The sequence below is a fragment of the Lytechinus variegatus genome, chromosome 6, assembly GCF_018143015.1.
Source record: "Lytechinus variegatus isolate NC3 chromosome 6, Lvar_3.0, whole genome shotgun sequence".
NCBI lineage: Eukaryota > Metazoa > Echinodermata > Echinoidea > Temnopleuroida > Toxopneustidae > Lytechinus > Lytechinus variegatus.
The window spans coordinates 6256681-6278269 of NC_054745.1; the positions used below are offsets into that span (position 1 = coordinate 6256681).

General features: G+C 36.2%; 1 protein-coding gene and 1 long non-coding RNA gene across 2 annotated transcripts; both read right to left on the reverse strand.

Annotated features, from left to right (window-relative positions):
• Nucleotides 1-6813: 6813 nt before the first annotated feature.
• Nucleotides 6814-9175, reverse strand: LOC121416474. The gene is made up of 2 exons (XM_041609970.1): nucleotides 9050-9175; nucleotides 6814-7427 (listed from the first exon to the last, which is right to left on the reverse strand). Exons 1-2 carry the CDS (start codon nucleotides 9168-9170, stop codon nucleotides 6940-6942), a joined length of 609 nt encoding a protein of 202 aa, XP_041465904.1. The 5' UTR covers nucleotides 9171-9175; the 3' UTR covers nucleotides 6814-6939.
• Nucleotides 9176-13690: 4515 nt separating this feature from the next.
• Nucleotides 13691-15241, reverse strand: LOC121416503. The gene is made up of 2 exons (XR_005970189.1): nucleotides 15200-15241; nucleotides 13691-13768 (listed from the first exon to the last, which is right to left on the reverse strand). It is a non-coding gene; the product is annotated as an uncharacterized LOC121416503 (long non-coding RNA).
• Between the last annotated feature and the right edge of the window lie 6348 nt (nucleotides 15242-21589).

Genomic DNA, 21589 nt, shown 5'->3' on the forward strand with positions numbered 1-21589 from the left:
AACGTAGAAAAATGTGACTGCAGTAATACGTTTTTTTAATTTTATTTATTTATTGATATATTCATATTCCACAATCATCAAAGTACATTTCGTAATAAATCATGTTTACAATGAAAAAAAAAAATGCATAACACATGCAGGACTGAAACGTAGCAATGAAAATTAAAAAGTGGAGGGGCCTACTATAAAAAGCAGTGCTTGTAAAATGTAGACCCCCTATTAAAACTTTATACAAGGGTAATATGATACAAATAGAGTAAAATAATCAGCAAAATTCTATACAATTATATAGATATAAACATTGTAACACAAATGTATATACACTATCTACAAAATTAAATATTGACTTTAGAATAATCAATACTACCGTGGATAAGTATGAAGTTCACAAATATTTGATTGAATCAATAAGAATTCAGAAGAAATTTTTTGATGAGTAATTTAAATCGGTTAAGATTAGCTGCCTCTTTCATTTCTCTGTCCAGAGAATTTCAGAGTTTTGGTCCTGTGAAAAATAAAGTTTTGATAGAAAATACTGTTCTACTTTTAGGCAGTTGATAGTCATTTGATTGTCTCGTATTATATGAATGTAAAGTATTGTTTCTCATAAATTTCGTTTGTAAGGTACACTATTTCTATCTAGCATGTCTAGCTGATACATGAATTGGAATAGTTGCAAGCGGTACAGGTCATTGACTTTAAGGATACGTTTCTGACGAAACAATTCATCCGTATGAGCTCTAAAGGACATATTGCATATTATTCTCAGTACTTTTTTCTGAAGTAGCAAGACTTTATTTAGTCTCGTTTGAGAGGCATTAGCCCATGCCAGAATTCCATAATTAAGATACGGTAGAATTAATGCACAATACAACATGGATAGCGCCTGTGCTGGAAGAACGTAATTTTAGCTTATTGATGACTCCAATATTTCTTGACACAGTTTCGTGACACGTACATGACGTAGGTCGTACGGCGAGTCAAAAACAGCCGTTTCATTTTTTTTTTATCAAAACCAAAAACTGAATTTGGTACAAAAATGTTAAACCACCAATTATTGTTTATTAAGGTAGTCATTCAGTTCCTGGTTAAATAAAATGCCTAGAATGTCCAGTTTTCTGGTAATAATAGTTTTCTGTTTATCACAGTTTTTCAGCTCGCGGGTCGTGCTCGATGTATGACTTTAAAAGGTTCCTTTTCTGGTCAGTTTATTAAAAATTTAAATTCAGCCCGCTTTAATAAAATCTTAAGTTAGATTCACTTTTTTATGACTACAAAAACTGCTTGGAATGTTTACCTTTCAATGTGACGTTTGGAATTTCTGGGTAATAAGACAGTCTTATTACCCAGAAATTCCAAACGTTTGAGCTCGTGCTCGCAATATCCTCTTGACATGCGTTTTGTGATTTTCTTTTTGAAATTCAGATACCCCCCGCCAAGTGAGTTTTTGGCGTCCTCTCTTCGAATTGTTTTTACTCACTCATGCGGGAATGAGGAATAATCTAAGTAATACCAGATGAAAGAGGAGATTCTAAGCTTTACATTGATAGGTCATTTGTCTATTTTATTTATGATTAAGTTATGATAAATCATCGCTAAATCTCGGTTTCGTTTTTTCTGGGACGCACTGTATTAGTATTTAGAATTTAATTTGAATCAATTGGTTCATTTCTATATCATTTTCAACATGCAAATAAAATAAGTACACACTAAAAAATGTTCTGCATGCAACATATTCGGCCTTTTTGCTCAACCGTTTTAAAATGAGTGTACATGGGGGGGGGGTAGAAAAATTATAATCATGATGAAAAAATGAAAAGTTTGATCATGATGATTATAGTGATGATTATAGTATGCCATCAATCAGTTTGTTTCCCTTGTAATTATTTAATGCACTTCCTTCAAATTTACAAGCCTGTACCTCCTTGTTAGTTTTTAAAAAATATGCAAAGCCTTTCATACGAATTGATAAAGAGCGAAATAATATTCCATTGATTTACAATGCTATTTACTTGTATGTTTAAATTGTAACTTCCCACTCTATATTTTTGGTGTTAATTGTTTCTGATGTTAAATAGTTTGTATTTTTGACGTTGATGGTTTTTTAATGATATATTTTATAGTTATCTTGACATGTATTTTAAACTGCAGGGCGCCTTTGTAAAGCAGTTTTAAGAACTGAACAGGCCTACCCTGCAGTATAAAATAAATAAAACAAAATAAATAAATAATGAATAGTAATTGGTGTATATTGTTATGAAATAAAACATTCTTTTCCAGGACTTTTAAACAGATGGGTGGAGATTCAAGATGAAAAAGAATGAAATGTGTATATGATGTGTTTTAACACATGACATAAAAGGACCCCGACGAAAAACAACTTTGTTGATACGGTGGCAAGATAAATTGGTAAAATCCCATGGACGTAGATCCCCAGGGCTCGGTGTAAAGATGGCAGAGGTAATAATGGCAGAGGTAAAGTGGCAGAGGTCATAATGGGAGAGGTAAAAATGACAGCTCTAGGTAAAATATGGCCAGCCTCAAACCCCGATGCAATGAATTGTCAAAAAGCCCCCGCATGTACATAGATTAAATTAGAAGTGCATGTCACGGTTAGGCATTTCATCATATCATTATGTCTTTATCGGCCCAACAATGCTATTTACGAATTCGTTGGAGGTGTGCCGTGACCATGACCCCACTCTCCAGCCCTAAATAACGGATTCCTGGCGAGACCTGGACCGTGAAGGCTTTTTAAAAAGAAATCAAACGACAAATATTTTCCATTCAATTCATCAGGAGCAAAATGAAACTGCACTATAATTTTCATTCATCATTTTATAACATTACTTTTTGTCTAGCTGTTTTTTTATATCTAAAGTTTTGCCAGGTTTACCGTTACAAAAAGGAGGAAGAGTAGACATAAGAGAGGTGGAGAGACAGAGAGGGTTAGGGGGTCACATCATCAGCCCCTCACTTGCATACTGGCCAGGATGTGCATATAACTGTTGTGTGAAATTAAGCGATATCACAACTTCTTATTTTACAAGCGCCGTGGTGTAGCGGTTCTGACTCTCGCCTTGTAATCAGAGGGTCGTGTGTTCGAATCCCACCATGGCCTAGCGCCCTTTGGCAAGGCGTCAATCCACACTTTGCCACTATCACCCAGGTGCTAAATGGGTACCGGTAAGAAACAACCGTCATTGTGGTTGGTTTAGCAAGTTTGCGCCTAACAGGCTGCTTGGAATGCTATGAATCCAGCCCGGGGGCCACTTCCATTGACGAGTGGATACCATGCATGCGCGACCATGCTGGGTCTCGAAAAGCACCCTAAACACGTAATTTCCATATTATGAAAATGCACCCTTAACAAATATTGCTAAACTTTCAAATTCAATAACTTTGTAATTTGTTATCCGATTTTGATGAATTTCTTTTGGCATTTGCTCAGTGAATTCTACTTTATTTATCAATCTATAAATATTTTCAGCCCGGACCAACCCTTTAAGTTTTATTTTCTTTTACCAATGTAGGTAATTTCTTTCTGGGAGATGGTATCCTGTGAATGATGAGCCTACTGGGCTTGCCCCTTAAAGTGTAGGAGAACGGAACGCCCTGACAGATTATTATTATTTATTTTAAGTTTTAGTATTTTTCCAGTGTAGTTGATTTCTTTCTGGGAGATGGTATCCTGTGAATGATGAGCCTACTGGGCTTGCCCCTTAATGCGTAGGAGAACGGAGCGCCCAGACAGATTTTTTTTTTAAGTTTTAGTGTGTTTTTTTCCAATGTATAGTTAATTTTTGTCTGGGAGCTTTTGTGCGAGAGAGAGATTTAAAGGCCAAGTCCACCCAAGAGAAATGTTGATTTGAATAAATAAAAAAAAAAATCGAACAAGCATAACGCTGAAAACTTCACCAAAATCGGATGTAAAATAAGAACGTTATGACATTTTAAATTTTGCTTATATTTTCTCAAAACAGTTATATGCACAAGAGAGTGATATGCAAATGCGAGAGTCTATAATATGTCCATCACTATTTCTATTGTTTTTTATTGTTTGAATTATACCATATTTCAATTTATACAAAATTGACAATAATGTAAAACTTGACTGAACTACATAATGTGAAACAATGTTAATTCCACATGTTCAGGGAGGAATAAAACTCAATTTCAAATGACATGGGTGAGAAAGTCAGAATAAGCATATTTCACATAATAAAATACAAAAGAAATAGTGAGTGGGTGACATCATCATCCCCCTCACTTGCATACTGGCCAGGATGTGCATATAACTGTTGTGTGAAATTAAACGATTTTTTTAATATCACAACTTCTTACTTTACATTCGAGTCAGTTGATAAGTGTTATGCTTGTTGGATTTTTTCTCTTTTTATCATCATTTTTTCTTCACATTCCAGTTTTTTTTTCATAGTAATGAATCAGTGAAAATTCTGTATATGAGACTGTAGATATTTAAATTATTGTTCTGATTGTAAATGTAAACTTGATTGGTTTTCTCCAATCAGGGGCGGTCCAGGATTTTCCAGAGGGGGAGCACATTTTCCGAGGAAAAATTTGACAAGCAAAATAAGAAAAAGAAAGGTCTCAATTTCAGGGGGGGGGGGGGTGACACTTGTGGGACACGATCAGGGAAAATGTGGCTGAAAAATCCACCCCCCCCCCTTTGGTGAAGGCTGGATCCTGATTTTTTTTATCTTGTTATTATTATTTTTTCGTATTCCAGTTTTTTTTCATAGTAATGAATCAGTGAAAATTCTGTATATGAGACTGTAGATATCTAAATTATTGTTCTGATTGTAAATGTAAACTTGATTGGTTTTCTCCAATCAGGGGCGGGTCCAGGATTTTCCAGAGGGGGGGAGCACATTTTCCAGAGGAAAAATTTGACAAGCAAAACGAGAAAAAAGTCTCAATTTCAAGGGGAGGGGGGGGGACACTTGTGGGACACGATCAGGAAAAATGTGGCTGAAAAATCCACCCCCCCCCCCTTTGGTGAAGGCTGGATCCGCCCCTGCATATTGGCAGTGCTTTGGCTGTACCTTCGGAACCTCTTCAAGCTCAGTAATTTCATTTTTTTTTGTCATGGTTGCGACTGGTATTATATGACATTTAAAAAAGCTTTTAGACTTCATATAGAGCTTATACACCAATATTTCTTCTAATTCCTTATTTCAATCCTCGGCACACTGGCCGAGTTCTTAAATTTGTCTTGTTTACCTTGTCTTTATTTCCCCATTTTTCAATCAGTTTCGCATTTTATTTTCCCTAAGCCGCATTTTAGCTCTTGATTCCATTCAACCTCATTCTGTTTCAAATTTGCCTCTTTTCTTTCCATTTCCCGCCATAAACTCCCATTCCATCTTGCCATCTTTTTATTTCGCCTTTCTCACTTATCTATATTAATAAAGGATGATTTGTTCTTTCTCACATGCTCTTCTTCTTCCGTAATTGCTCTTTTCTTCATTTTCCTTTTAACTTTCTTCTTTGTGATCTCGTTCAATTTTTCTTTTCACTTTCCCATTTCTTCCTTTCCTTTTTGTCTATACCTTTACCTTTTATTCATTTATTTCTTTCTCCCATTTCCGATTTTTCCGTTTTTGTTTTTATTTTCTTTTTCGGTAAAATCTGCCAGGGGGGTCAGACTGCTCCCCTGCTCCACCCCCCCACTGAATTCTTTGGGGTTGTTGCCGATGACCAATCATGTTGGCAAGTAAATTGATGCAAGGGATTAATCCGGCCGAACGGGCCTTGCCCAATTCCCCGTCTCTCTCTCTCTCACCTCCCCTCTCCCAACCCCTTTTTGATCCGTCCCTGAATGTTATTTTTATTCATTTTTTTCCCAAATGAGACGCCAGGCGCTTAATTTTGATTAAACATTAATGACTTCAAATAAATCTTATTCATTAGAAATGTTAGATGTATCTATTTTGTTTTATTATAATGAACGGAAGACAAAATCTTCCTATGATTACAATATAGTGCATTTTCTATTTAGATTAACCTTATACGGGAATCTTATACTGCAGTCACATTCTCCTACGTAGAATGTAGAAAAATGTGACTGCAGTAATACGTAGGTCGTACGGTGAGTCAAAAACAGCCGTTTCATTTTTTTTTATCAAAACCAAAAACCGAATTTGGTCCAAAAAAGTTAAACCACCAATTATTGTTTATTAAGGTAGTCATTCTGTTCCTGGTTAAATAAAATGCCTAGAATGTCCAGTTTTCTGGTAATAATAGTTTTCTGTTTATCACAGTTTTTCAGCTCGCGGGTCGTACTCGATGTAGCCCGTATCCTATTCATGACTTTAAAAGGTTCCTTTTCTGGTCAGTTTATTAAAAATTTCAGCTCGCTTTAATAAACTCTTAAGTTAGATTCACTTTTTTATGACTACAAAAACTGCTTGGAATGTTTACCTTTCAATGTGACGTTTGGAATTTCTGGGTAATAAGACTTATTACCCAGAAATTCCAAACGTTTGAGCTCGTGCTCGCAATATCTCCGAAGGATGCCCTTTAGTTAGGTCCATAATTGACCAAAAAGCGATCGAGTTTTACAACTTCAGATTTGACCTTTTTTCCAAATCGCTCGCTACGCTCACTTGCGAAAAATAAAACGTTATAAACCAGATATTACTTCAAAAAAGACTTTGCTCAACTTCAACTTCACAGGTAATAAACTCTGATATAGTGAAAATATTCGTTTGCATCAAAATGCCCTTTTTAACATATAGGCTAAGTTCCCTTTTTGGCTTTGCCCCCCCCCCCCGCCTCATTCCTTGCCCTTGGTACGAGGCCTCTGTGGTTTCTTCAACCTATCGATCAACGTCTTTTACTGGTCTCTTTTGCTCCTCCCATTTCAGCGAAATTTCCAGTCCACTTCCCTGCCTCCCAAGCTCCTCCCACCTCCTCCTATACCCCTCCCCCTCCTGAGCTCGATCCATGATTCAGTGGACTGGGTCTGCGACCCCGCTGTCTTTTCCTTCTCTGATTGCTCCTACCCCTCATCTTCCCCGTCATCGTCCTCCTCTTAGCCCCGCCCTTCCGCCTCCCCTTTCCCTGTCTTCTCGTGACTCCTCCCCTCTCTCCCGTATTGACTTCTAATCGCGGGGCTCCTCCATTCGCTTGCGTGTCTAATCCCGTTTCTTGTTTTCTTAATCTTTTCCTCTTGACATGCGTTCTTCCAGCATTACTTCTCCCATGTCTCCTTTCCGAATTTCCCCTACTCCTCATCATCGGAGTGTTCTCCCGCTGGATCCCGTCCTGGGCTCCGGGCTTCAATGGCCTGGTCAGAAGCTGGTTCCCAGCCCTTCGCTTCTTTCGACTCCTTTTCTCTTCACCGGAAGTGGGTATCGATCTTAGTCTCGTGATGACGTCACTGGACACTTCTTGCGCAAACTCTATCATATAAAATAGAAACAACAACAAAATAATCTATTTGTAGATCTTAAAAATTGAGAAATGCCCCAACGTAGCATGCAACGGTAGATTAGTAGTTACTAGTTAAAACTAGTAACTACTAGTTATGTAGAAGTAGTAGTAGTAGTAGTAGTAGTAGTAGTAGTAGTAGTAGTAGTAGTAGTAGTATATAGTAGTAGGAGTAATTTTGTTATAGTTGGGTTTTTTTCTCCGTCTGAAAAATAGATACTTTACCAGATTGGAACTTTTATTTGAAAATCAATGGTATCTTTTTTATATTTTCTATTCATGATAAGTCATAAATAAATTAACATTATGTCAATGATGTACATTCTAAGAAATTTTTATGATATGAATATGAATTGGTATACTAGTACTGCTTCAGATAAGTCCAGTTAAAGGTCAAGTCCACCTCAGGAAAATGTTGATTTGAATCAATAGAGAAAAATGAGACAAGCACAATGCTGAAAATTTCATCAAAATCGGATGTAAAATAAGAAAGTTACGACATTTCAAAGTTTCGCTGATTTTTAACAAAATATATAGTTATATGAACGAGCCAGTTACATTCAAATGAGAGAGTCGATGATGTCACTCACTCACGATTTATTTTGTTTTTTATTGTTTGAATTGTACAATATTTCAATTTTTACGAATTTGACGATTAGGACCTCCTTGCCTGAAGCACAAAATGTTAAAATAATGGAATTCCACTTGCTCAGGGACGAATGAAACTTCATTTCACATGACAATGACGAGAAAATAAAAATATTTCATATTTTATATAACAAAATACAAAAGAAATAGTGAGTGAGTGATGTCATCAGTTCCTCATTTGCATACCGACCGAGTTGTGCATAATTTATAACTGCTTTGTGAAATGAAGCGAAACTTTAAAATGCCATAACTTTCTTATTTTACATCCGATTTTTTAATGTAATTTTTAGTGTTGTGCTTGTTGATTTTTCTCTTTTTATTCAAATCAAGTTTATGTTGGGGTGGACTTGTCCTTTAAGTAGTATCATTTGATCCTTTTAGTAACTTATAGGGACTTTATCTATTAGTTTCCCAAGAATCATCATTGCTTAATTCAGTGAAGTTTCAGACTTATTACCGAAAGAAAGAGCAGGAAAACATATCATCATATTCTAACAAAATGAAGGATATTTGATGATCTCTTAATGACAAAGCTATGATTTTTTTTCCCGTTATCAACACTTTTATGTGTTACCCTCAGATAAGGCATCTAAACTCCTCAAAAAAAGTTTGGAAAACTGATTTTTGATCGAAAATCCCTCCTCGATTTAGTAAATATCAATTTGTAATTAATACCTATGAATATATCATATATTTCTCTTTAATATGATACCCTACATGACATGATTATGGTTCACATGGAGGTGCAGTGCCTTAAAATGTAGGGCAAGGTCAAAATTCAAAAGTTGCAAAATTACACAATATTGAAAGTCACTGGAGAAATTAATGGCAAAACTCAGATTTTCAAACTGTTTTTGAGGGGTTTATAATTGGACGTGGAAAGCGTCAACACTGTCTGGCGGCAAAACGCATGCTGTAGCTTGTGATATTGAAAAAAAAGACTTACTTTGGGCCAACTCTGGTCGTTCTATCTCTTGAAGACCAAGAAACAGATAGGACCAAGACCCGGTGTCTCCCTTGGTCCAATTTTCCAGTCTCTGAAGACATGATGGATCGTCTTGGTCCATGGACTGGTCTTTAATAGGCTTGGTCCAGTCAAAAGAGTGGGACTTCAATGCATCAATCAGCTCATTGCATTCTGCATCGTAAAATACAAGGGAGGTCATCGCTTTACATCAAATATTTTAATTTTATTGATATCATACGCCTACGGATCTGAACTACTTGAGAGCAATTCATTAACAGTCCCACAAATTGTCAGATCTTACAAGTTTCCTTTATTTTGATAGGCTGAGAACCACTGTTGCTATGGTAACCGTCAGATAAAAACAGGACTTGTCGGATAAAACGTCCAACAATTCCTTTCATGAAATTCTCCCCAGAATGTCTATAACGTTTGAAAACATTAATGGATCAATGCATTACAAACAAGAATCGGATATTTAAAAAAATTACTTTATGAGCAGGAAGGGGTAAACTATAGTATTTAGAATTTAATTTGAATCAATTGGTTCATTTCTATATCATTTTCAACATGCAAATAAAATAAGTACACACTAAAAAATGTTCTGAATGCAACATATTCGGCCTTTTTGCTCAACCGTTTTAAACTGAGTGTATATGGGGGGGGGGGGGTAGAAAAATTATAATCATGATGAAAAAATGAAAAGTTTGATCATGATGATTATAGTGATGATTATAGTATGCCATCAATCAGTTTGTTTCCCTTGTAATTATTTAATGCACTTCCTTCAAATTTACAAGCCTGTACCTCCTTGTTAGTTTTTAAAAAATATGCAAAGCCTTTCATACGAATTGATAAAGAGCGAAATAATATTCCATTGATTTACAATGCTATGTACTTGTATGTTTAAATTGTCACTTCCCACTCTATATTTTTGGTGTTAATTGTTTCTGATGTTAAATAGTTTGTATTTTGTATTTTTGACGTTGATGGTTTTTTAATGATATATTTTATAGTTATCTTGACATGTATTTTAAACTGCAGGGCGCCTTTGTAAAGCAGTTTTAAGAACTGAACAGGCCTACCCTGCAGTATAAAATAAATAAAACAAAATAAATAAATAATGAATAGTAATTGGTGTATATTGTTATGAAATAAAACATTCTTTTCCAGGACTTTTAAACAGATGGGTGGAGATTCAAGATGAAAAAGAATGAAATGTGTATATGATGTGTTTTAACACATGACATAAAAGGACCCCGACGAAAAACAACTTTTGTTGATACGGTGGCAAGATAAATTGGGAAAACCCTATGGACCTAGATCCCCAGGGCTCGGTGTAAAAATTGCAGAGGTAATAATGGCAGAGGTAAAAATTGCAGAGGTAATAATGGCAGAGGTAAAAATGGCAGAGGTAATAATGGCAGAGGTAATAATGGCAGAGGTAAAAATTGCAGAGGTAATAATGGCAGAGGTAAAAATGGCAGAGGTAATAATGGCAGAGGTAAAAATGGCAGAGGTAATAATGGCAGAGGTAAAAATGGCAGAGGTATAATGGCAGAGGTAAAAATGGCAGAGGTAATAATGGCAGAGGTAAAAGTGGCAGAGGTAATAATGGCAGAGGTAAAAATGGCAGAGGTAAAAATGGCAGAGGTAATAATGGCAGAGGTAAAATGGCAGAGGTCATAATGGGAGAGGTAAAAATGGCAGAGGTAATAATGGCAGAGGTAAAAATGGCAGAGGTAATAATGGCAGAGGTAAAAATGGCCGAGGTAAAAATTGCAGAGGTAACAGAGGTAAAATGGCAGAGGTCAAAATGGGAGAGGTAAAAATGACAGCTCTAGGTAAAATATGGCCAGCCTCAAACCCCGATGCAATGAATTGTCAAAAAGCCCCCGCATGTACATAGATTAAATTAGAAGTGCGTGCCACGGTTAGGCATTTCATCATATCATTATGTCTTTATCGGCCTAACAATGCTATTTACGAATTCGGCCTAACAATGCTATTTACGAATTCGTTGGAGGTGTGCCGTGACCATGACCCCACTCTCCAGCCCTAAATAACGGATTCCTGGCGAGACCTGGACCGTGAAAGCTTTTTAAAAAGAAATCAAACGACAAATATTTTCCATTCAATTCATCAGGAGCAAAATGAAACTGCACTATCTCTTTTTAGATATTTGAATGACAATAAGCATGCGTTCCCAGGCTTGGCACGGAATATGTAGCTGAATCAGCTACATATTCCGTGCCAAGCCTGGGAACGCATGCTTATTGTCATTCAAAATGAATAAATATGAAAATCAATGATAATCTTGACTGGTAAACCAATTTGGGGTCGATCGAGGGGGACCGTCTGGTTCAGATTCTTTGCATAAAAGAAGACCCTGAACCTTCTTTACCATTGCATCCAATATGATATAGACCATGTAGACGGCTTGATGGTCATAACCCTTGGAAGCGGAAGTGCTGTTGAGTATTTTGTACACCATAAGCAGCACCCTCTTGGTAATTAGCTTGGTATGCTAAAAAAACATTGTTTATTATCTGATTGTTATTATTTTTGTTGTAATTCTTTTTCTGAGTCAAAAGAACTTCACTTAGTTGAAATAATTTTTTAAGTCATTTTCCCCCTTAACCAAATCCCCTTTGATTTTAGAGTGAAAACTTTTTTCTTCTCGGCTTTTTAACAAACCAGCATTTTTGCTTATGCCATCTTTACCTTTACCATTTTCAACTCCGCCATTTTTTACACTGTTCGAAAATTTATAATTAAAAATAAAAAAAAATCCTGCAACAAAGTGTGGAGAACACCTGTAATCTTACTGCACTGTGTAATCCTACATGCATGCATTTGTATAAACTTACAGAAAATTGGTATTTTGTGCATGTACCCTTACAAATTTATTGTAATAAAACTGTTTTCCCCTTTTTTAAAACATATCTGTTCTGTAAAATTGAAGAAAAATTGTGGAAAACCCTCCTGTTATTATAATCTTCAAAATTATTTGTTTTTTTCTGTAAAACCTGTTTTTTATTTTTCTTCTGTAGAATCTACTGTTTTATTCTAATAGTGTACCTCGGCCACTTTTACCTCTGCCATTAGCACATCTTCCATTTTTACCTCTTGTCATTTATGCCTCTGCTCTATTTATATCTGCTGTTCTTACCTCTGCCATTTTTACCTCTGCCATTATTACCTCTGCCATTTTTACCTCTGCCATTATTACCTCTGCCATTTTTACCTCTGCCATTTTTTTACCTCTGCCATTATTACCTCTGCCATTTTTACTTCTGCCATTTTTACCTCATGCAGTATCTGCCATTTTTACCTCTACCATTTTTACCTGGCACCGATCGTAAAAATGGCAGAGGTAATAATGGCAGAGGTAAAATGGCAGAGGTCATAATGGGAGAGGTAAAAATGACAGCTCTAGGTAAAATATGGCCAGCCTCAAACCCCGATGCAATGAATTGTCAAAAAGCCCCCGCATGTACATAGATTAAATTAGAAGTGCATGTCACGGTTAGGCATTTCATCATATCATTATGTCTTTATCGGCCTAACAATGCTATTTACGATTTCGTTGGAGGTGTGCCGTGACCATGACCCCACTCTCCAGCCCTAAATAACGGATTCCTGGCGAGACCTGGACCGTGAAGGCTTTTTAAAAAGAAATCAAACGACAAATATTTTCCATTCAATTCATCAGGAGCAAAATGAAACTGCACTATCTCTTTTTAGATATTTGAATGACAATAAGCATGCGTTCCCAGGCTTGGCACTGAATATGTAACTGATAATGAACATCAATAATAATCTTGACTGGTAAACCAATTTGGGGTCGATCGAGGGGGACCGTCTGGTTCAGATTCTTTGCATAAAAGAAGACCCTGAACCTTCTTTACCATTGCATCCAATATGATATAGACGGCTTGATCGTCATAACCCTTGGAAGCAGAAGTGCTGTTGGGTATTTTGTACACCATACATGCCATAAGCAGCACCCTCTTGGTAATTAGCTTGGTATGCTAAAAAAAAACATTGTTTATTATCTGATTGTTATTATTTTTGTTGTAATTCTTTTTCTGAGTCAAAAGAGCTTCACTTAGTTGAAATAATTTTCCCCCTTAACCAAATCCCCTTTGATTTTAGAGTGAAAACTTTTTTCTTCTCGGCTTTTTAACAAACCAGCACCCCATATCTCTTTCATTTTTGCTTATGCCATCTTTACCTTTACCATTTTCAACTCCGCCATTTTTTACACTGTTCGAAAATTTATACTTAAAAATAAAAAAAAATCCTGCAACAAAGTGTGGAGAACACCTGTAATCTTACTGCACTGTGTAATCCTACATGCATGCATTTGTATAAACTTACAGAAAATTGGTATTTTGTGCATGTACCCTTACAAATTTATTGTAATAAAACTGTTTTCCCCTTTTTTAAAACATATCTGTTCTGTAAAATTGAAGAAATATTGTGGAAAACCCTCCTGTTATTAAAATCTTCAAAATTATTTGTTTTTTTTTCTGTAAAAACTGTTTTTTATTTTTCTTCTGTAGAATCTACTGTTTTTTCTAATAGTGTACCTCGGCCACTTTTACCTCTGCCATTAGCACATCTTCCATTTTTACCTCTTGTCATTTATGCCTCTGCTCTATTTATATCTGCTGTTCTTACCTCTGCCATTTTTACCTCTGCCATTATTACCTGGCACCTATCATAAAAATGGCAGAGGTAATAATGGCAGAGGTAAAAATGACAGAGGTAATAATGGCAGAGGTAAAATGGCAGAGGTCATAATGGGAGAGGTAGAAATGACAGCTCTAGGTAAAATATGGCCCGTCTCAAACCCTCGATGCAATGAACTGTCAAAAAGCCCCCGCATGTACAAAGATTAAATTAGAAGTGCGTGTCACGGTTAGGCATTTCATCATAACATTATGTCTTTATCGGCCCAACAATGCTATTTACGATTTCGTTGGAGGTGTGCCGTGAACATGACCCCACTCTCCAGCCCTAAATAACGGATTCCTGGCGAGACCTGGACCGTAAAGGCTTTTTAAAAAGAAATCAAACGACAAATATTTTCCATTCAATTCATCAGGAGCAAAATGAAACCGTTGACTGCACTTTATTCTTTTTAAATATTTGAATGACAATAAGCATGCGTTCCCAGGCTTGGCACTGAATATGTAACTGATAATGAACATCAATAATAATCTTGACTGGTAAACCAATTTGGGGTCGATCGAGGGGGACCGTCTGGTTCAGATTCTTTGCATAAAAGAAGACCCTGAACCTTCTTTACCATTGCATCCAATATGATATAGACCATGTAGACGGCTTGATGGTCATAACCCTTGGAAGCGGAAGTGCTGTTGAGTATTTTGTACACCATAAGCAGCACCCTCTTGGTAATTAGCTTGGTATGCTAAAAAAACATTGTTTATTATCTGATTGTTATTATTTTTGCTGTAATTCTTTTTCTGAGTCAAAAGAACTTCACTTAGTTGAAATAATTTTTTAAGTCATTTTCCCCCTTAACCAAATCCCCTTTGATTTTAGAGTGAAAACTTTTTTCTTCTCGGCTTTTTAACAAACCAGCACCCCATATCTCTTTCATTTTTGCTTATGCCATCTTTACCTTTACCATTTTCAACTCCGCCATTTTTTACACTGTTCGAAAATTTATAATTAAAAATAAAAAAAAATCCTGCAACAAAGTGTGGAGAACACCTGTAATCTTACTGCACTGTGTAATCCTACATGCATGCATTTGTATAAACTTACAGAAAATTGGTATTTTGTGCATGTACCCTTACAAATTTATTGTAATAAAACTGTTTTCCCCTTTTTTAAAACATATCTGTTCTGTAAAATTGAAGAAAAATTGTGGAAAACCCTCCTGTTATTATAATCTTCAAAATTATTTGGTTTTTTTTTCTGTAAAACCTGTTTTTATTTTTCTTCTGTAGAATCTACTGTTTTTTCTAATAGTGTACCTCGGCCACTTTTACCTCTGCTATTATCACATCTTCCATTTTTACCTCTTGTCATTTATGCCTCTGCTCTTTTTATCTCTGCTGTTCTTACCTCTGCCATTTTTACCTCTGCCATTTTTACCTCTGCCATTATTACCTCTGCCATTTTTACCTCTGCCATTTTCACCTCTGCCATTTTTTACCTCTGCCATTATTACCTGTGCCATTTTTACTTCTGCCATTTTTACCTCAGTTTCTGCCATTTTTACCTCTGCCATTACCTCTACCATTTTTACCAGGCACCGATCGTAAAAATGGCAGAGGTAATAATGGCAGAGGTAAAAATGGCAGAGGTAAAAATGGCAGAGGTAAAAATGGCAGAGGTAATATGGCAGAGGTAATAATGGCAGAGGTAAAAATGGCAGAGGTAATAATGGCAGAGGTAAAATGGCAGAGGTAATAATGGCAGAGGTAAAAATGACAGCTATATGGCCAGCCTTAAACCCCCATGCATAAATTGTCAAAAAGCGCCCGCATGTACATAGATTAAATTAGAAGTGCATGTCACGGTTAGGCATTTCATCATGTCTTTATCGGCCTAACAATGCTATTTACGAATTCGTTGGAGGTGTACCGTGAAGGCTTTTTAAAAAGAAATCAAACGACAGATATTTTTCATTCAATTTATCAGGAGCAAAATGAAACTGCACTATTCTCATTCATCATTTTATAACATTCCTTTTTGTCTGGCTGTTTTTTATATCTAAAGTTTAGTAAAAGAGTAGACATAAGAGAGGTGGAGAGACAGAGAGGGTTAGGGGTGGGCAAAAAACATAGTCTCAGGGTTCCCACAGAAATTTGGAAACAGAATTCCATGACATTTCCATGACTAAATTGCTGCTTTCCATGACTTGCTCTCAGGCACCGTTTCCAAAATCAGACACATTATGATGGCCTCCATAACCTCCCCTAACAGCCATCCATTCCCCCCACTATACTTTACTCATGACATGTACATTTACATGTATTGTCATTGGTATATGGTCTGTTTCTCACCAGGGTACAGTAGGGGAGACTGGGGTTAGTTGGAACATGGGGTAAGTTGAAACATTGTAATTTTCTTTAACGCCTGTAAAATAAATTTATGCAATACTGCCCTCAATTTATTACTATTAATAATACAACAGAGTTGAATTATTATTGCAATAAATTGAGGGCAGTATTGACTAAGTTTATTTTACAGGCGTTAAAGAAAATTACAATGTTTCACCCATGTTCCAACTAACTCCGGTCTCCCCTACCATTTTCGTTTCAAAAAACATCAAGATTCAAAATTGTCTTGAACACAAACTCATGTAATTTCTTGAACTGACATATTTCCATAAACTATTTCAAAGTTTTCAGAGCATAGCATGCAGATCTTGTCGCAAAAGTGAACAATACAATACAAGTAGATGTAAATGTCAAATTTTCCAGGCATATTGAAATTAGGATCCTGAATTCACCTTTACTACAAAACTTCCACATAAAAGTCATGGAATTCTGTTTTCAAACTTCAGAGGGAACCCTGAATTATATGAAGATGAAACACTTACATATGTCACATATGAGCAAATTATTACAAAACAGTGACATTTAAGTTTCACAATAAGGTGACATGAAAAAAAGGCTATTAACAAAGACATCCTCATCCTAAAATTCTCAACATAGTGCTGCATTTCACTCTACATTACAAAAAAAAAAATGAGGCCATTTGTAATACAACTTGAGGACACCAGCTAAATTAACAAGTGTATTTCTCTATATGCTCAAAAAATAATGAGGATATCTGGAAAATTAGACATTTGATGCCTGTTTTGGTATTTCATTAAACTTTATTTTCAAGTATAACTTTTCCAGAGAGGACACATTACTTGACGCTAAAATAGCAATTGAAACATCTTGTGTAACTATATAAGAGATTCAGAACCTTTTGAATGTATTGTGTTCTGATAGCCATGCCGGTAGTGCTTGATCAGTTGTGACTTGATATGTCAACTAATTGCCATGAATGTTGAGTAAAATTGTACAAAACTTGAAATTCAAATTCTCTAAAAACAACTAAGAACGCAAAACTGGTTACAAAATGTGACATATTAAAAATACAATGAATGATTGGCATCTAGTATCATTGCAGATAAGATGAAATTTTCTGTAGTCTGTTGTCCGAATTTAATGTCAGGAGCAATCAATTTATTCATGGCCATGAGTATTTTGAGTGAGGAATGTGGATTGTGGCTTTGTTATACATGTATTAACAAAAACCTTTTTTATTAAATGTTATTTCAACCTTGCTATACTTTTTGAACATACAGACAACTGACTGGTCTTGTAACTAACCCTAGTTTATTACTTGACCCTTTAAACCATGGTTTAGACACCAAACTCACATTCCCCAGACACATATTGAACAAACTATGTCCTTTAAAAAAAAAGTAACATCAGACATTTTGTACTCCATTTTTTTAAGGCATCTTGGAATTTTGAACATACTAGACCAATGAGGGTCATATTTGTCCTTATACATGTATATAATTTGACCCTTGAAACCATAGTTTAGACACCAAAATCATATATCATCGGTGGATATAATTAAGTATGAGAGAACTTTGCGAGACACGACAAAACGGAAAGCTGCCATAGCCATGAGGCAAATGCAATTCCATGACTTTTCACAAATTTTCAAAATTCCCTGACTTTACCCTGACTTTCCAGGACAACACATTTTTCCAGGATCCAGACGGTCCCCCTCGATCGACCCAAAATTGGTTTACCAGTCAAAACAAGATTATTATTGATTTTCATAATCAGTTACATATTCAGTGCCCAACCTGGGAACGCATGCTTATTGTCATTCAAATATTTGAAAAGAATAGTACAGACGACATTAGAGGAGAGACCTGCGGGTCACAGTGAATCAGTTCGCTTTTCGCCTCCCAGGCACAGGTGACGCCAAACAAATAATAATAATAATAATTACAAATAAGGACATAATATTTAACCACAATCATTCGTGACAATTTCAACGTCTATAAGCTTTCCGCGCTATGTTCTCTAAATAGAGAACTAGCGCGGAAAGCTTAAACGTTGAAATTGTACCCTTACAAATTTATTGTAAAAAAACTGTTTCCCCTTTTTTTAAAAACATAGGTATCTGTTCTGTAAAATTGTAGAAAAATGGTGGAAAATCCTCCTGTAATTATAATCTACAAAATTATTTGTGTTTTTTTCTGTAACTTGAACCTGTTTTTTAATTTTTCTTCTGTAGAATCTACTGGGTTTTTTTTCTAATGGTGTACCTCGGCTACTTTCACCTCTGCCATCATCTCATCTTCCATTTTTACCTCTTGTCATTTATGCCTCTGCTCTTTTTATCTCTGCCGTTTTTACCTCTGCCATTTTTACCTCTGCCATTTTACCTCCGCCATTTTTACCTCTGCCATTATTACCTCTGTCATTTTTACTTCTGCCATTTTTACCTTTGCAATTTTTACCTGGCACCAAACACCCAACCCCCTATCCTACCTCTTAATTTTGTTTCGCTTTTCCAATATGGGTTGTTTCACCTTCAAAATAAAACAAGTAGAATAGCTTACCTTCGGCTGTCAACTCGGCTGTAATTTCGATTAATTCATGCCGATTTATCACTTCTCCAACAGAACAAGAAATGAAGCAAAAAATGGACAAGGAAAAAAGATAAAGAATCTGCTTCAAGAAAGCCATAATCTAACACACACGTTTTTAGAAATTGACAAGAAGCGCACCAAACCTTTAACAAATTTCAAAACTTGCGTTATTTTGTTTGACAACACCGAATGCGCGCATGCTCTCATGGGGGGGGTCTCATCTCTGCGCGCATTATGCATCGGTTTGGGTTTGGCTCATGCCCACCTGCCCCCCCCCCCCGCAGTTGCCGCGGAACCGGGGGCTGGGGGCTTCAGCCCCTCCCCCACTTTTTTTTCCAAAACCGTGTACACAAACGCAAAAATGACCATACGGTTGTGATTTTTTTGCATGGTCAGCCCCCCCTTTAAAACCCGTTCCGCGGCCCCTGCCCCGGTCCCCTTTCTAACTATTACACCCTGCAGAGCATTTTATCAACATTTTGTCCGGCAAGTTGGCAGACCTAAAAACTTTTCTTGATTATGATTACCTAAGAAAAACTGTTAGGCTTATAATGGTAACCGTTGGATAAAATTATTAAGCTTCCGACAAGTATACTTTCATGAAACACTCACCCGTTGAGACTACACAGATATTCAGACAATGACCCTTGTTGTTGTCATTGTAAACTTACAAGAAATATTTGAATTTTTGCCGCTCTATGTCACCCCAATCTGATATGAAATAGTGAGATACTAAAATGCTCCAGGCGATGAAACCCCGTCATATTAAAAGTTTTATCCTAAGCGATGTAGATTGAAAAAAGAAGAGATTTGCTGGTCTCTGTTTTTTGAGTGAGAGAGAAGTTATTTCTAATGTCCTTTTATTGCGCCTCCCTCATAAAACGAGAGGACTAGATTTCTACTATGAATTATTTCTTAAAGCCATCTTAGATTCGTGACAAATGAAGTCAGAGAACAGCTAAGGGCAGATGTAGCTTTTTTCCAAGGGGGGGGGGGGGGTCGACCGATAAATGTGACATGCAAGAAAAAAATTTACTACCAAAATGAAGGTCATTTTGGCTCCAAAATGTAAATAGTTACTTATTGTTTTCCTTGGCATTCTTAGGGGGAAGGGGATAAACCCTTTAAACCTTCCCACCTAGATCCGCCATTTTGAAATTAAAATAATCCATCAAAACGTTAATTCGCCCCCTATGTTGTGGAATTAGGCCCCCTGTAACCAACTTCATTTATTAAAAAATAATAATTTTCAAAGTCGTGACTTTGAATGGCGATATTTTGTTGTTTCAAGCAAGCATGCTACAAGCCCTTTCTCCCAGTAGCGTATCTAGGATTTACCAAGGGGAGGGGGGCAATTCGTCCGCCAAGAAAATCAGAAGCAAAAAAAAGGTCATGTTAATGACTTTTCGCACCCGCAGAAAAAAAAATTGATAGGCCAAAAAAAAATCAATACATGCTTTTGGAAAAAAGTGGGGGGCTGAAGCCCCCCCCCTTTCACCTAAAAACAACTTTTGCCCGACTTTTTATTTGCACAATCTGAAAAACGACTCTTGTGACTTAAATAAATTTCTTGGGCAACTAATTAAGTTCCCATAAAACCCAGCATTGACAAATTACTGCTCTCCCATGGGACTGAACAGATCCAGTAGTAATCCCTCTCTATGCCCATATGAAAAAAATTGTTCAGACATGCACTGTTGATTTTATATATTTTTCCAACCATTACGGGTCTAAAGGAGATTCCCGAAATTGCCGGATCCTATTAGTGGTGTGCGTCCATGATGTTCCCTGGAATTTGAGGCGCCCTACTGTGATTAAAGGAGAATGAAACTTTTGGAACAAGACTGAAAACACAAAAATCAAAGAAACAGATCAACAAAAGTTTTAGAAAAATCGGACAAATAATGAGATAGTTATGAGCATTTGAATATTGTGATCACTAATGCTATGGAGATCCTCATATTGGCAATGCGACAAAGATGTGTGATGTCACTTGTGAACAACTCTCCCCATTACTTTAGTATGTATTTCACTTAAACTGCCTCTTTTATCACATCTATCAGTAGATCATGTGTTCTTTCTATAGGAGGGCATGTAATACGGATTTTTAAAGAATACATCACGGATAAAGAGTTTTATCACCCTAAGAAAAAGCAAAAAGAGACAATTGGGGGGTATTTTATAGTCCATCAAAGGAAAGTTGTTCACATGTGACATCACACATCCTTGTTCCATTGCCAATAGGAGGATCTCAATGGCATTAGTGATTGCGATATTCAAATGCTCATAACTTTCTCATTATTTGTCCAATTTTTTTTTCAAACTTTCTTTGTTCTTATTCTCTGATTTTTCTGTTTTGACACAAGCCTTCTTGTTCCAAAGGCTTCATTCCCCTTTAAAGGGTATTTATCTTTGTTATAAAATATTCTGGTGATTAAAATGCAAAAGTTTCAAGAAATTTTCTACAAATACTAAACTCAGAATTCTGCTATGTTACAAGCCTTGTGGTTAGAGTAAAGCAAAACTCGGCTTCAAGTCACGGCGGATGATGATATGATTTTGAATTAATTTCACTTTTATTCCTACAGGGGAGGCTCAAAATAAACTGGAATTTTGATTCCAGTATTCAGCCCATTACCAAAAACTTTGATCCGTAATATCTTATAGGTTTGAATGGCCATATAAAATATTATGGTCTTTGAAAATTGGATATCAACATTGTTTAGTGTGCACTTGACTTAATCCTTATAAACTGAGGGGGGGGGGGGGGATTTGATTTGACCCCCCCAGTATATGTTGGTCTGAAATAGCACACTTAAGATAGGGCTAATGGAGAAGTTCTTGTCTGAAGAAAACTTCGCTGTAAA

Bases quoted from the DNA above. Each gene is read 5' to 3' on its own strand.
- LOC121416474 (XM_041609970.1), bottom strand. From the start codon at position 9,170: ATGGACCAAGACGATCCATCATGTCTTCAGAGACTGGAAAATTGGACC. The intron at 7,428-9,049 runs GTAAGTCTTTTT...TTTATATGATAG, and splicing joins ACGACCAGAGTTGGCCCAAA to AGTTTGCGCAAGAAGTGTCC.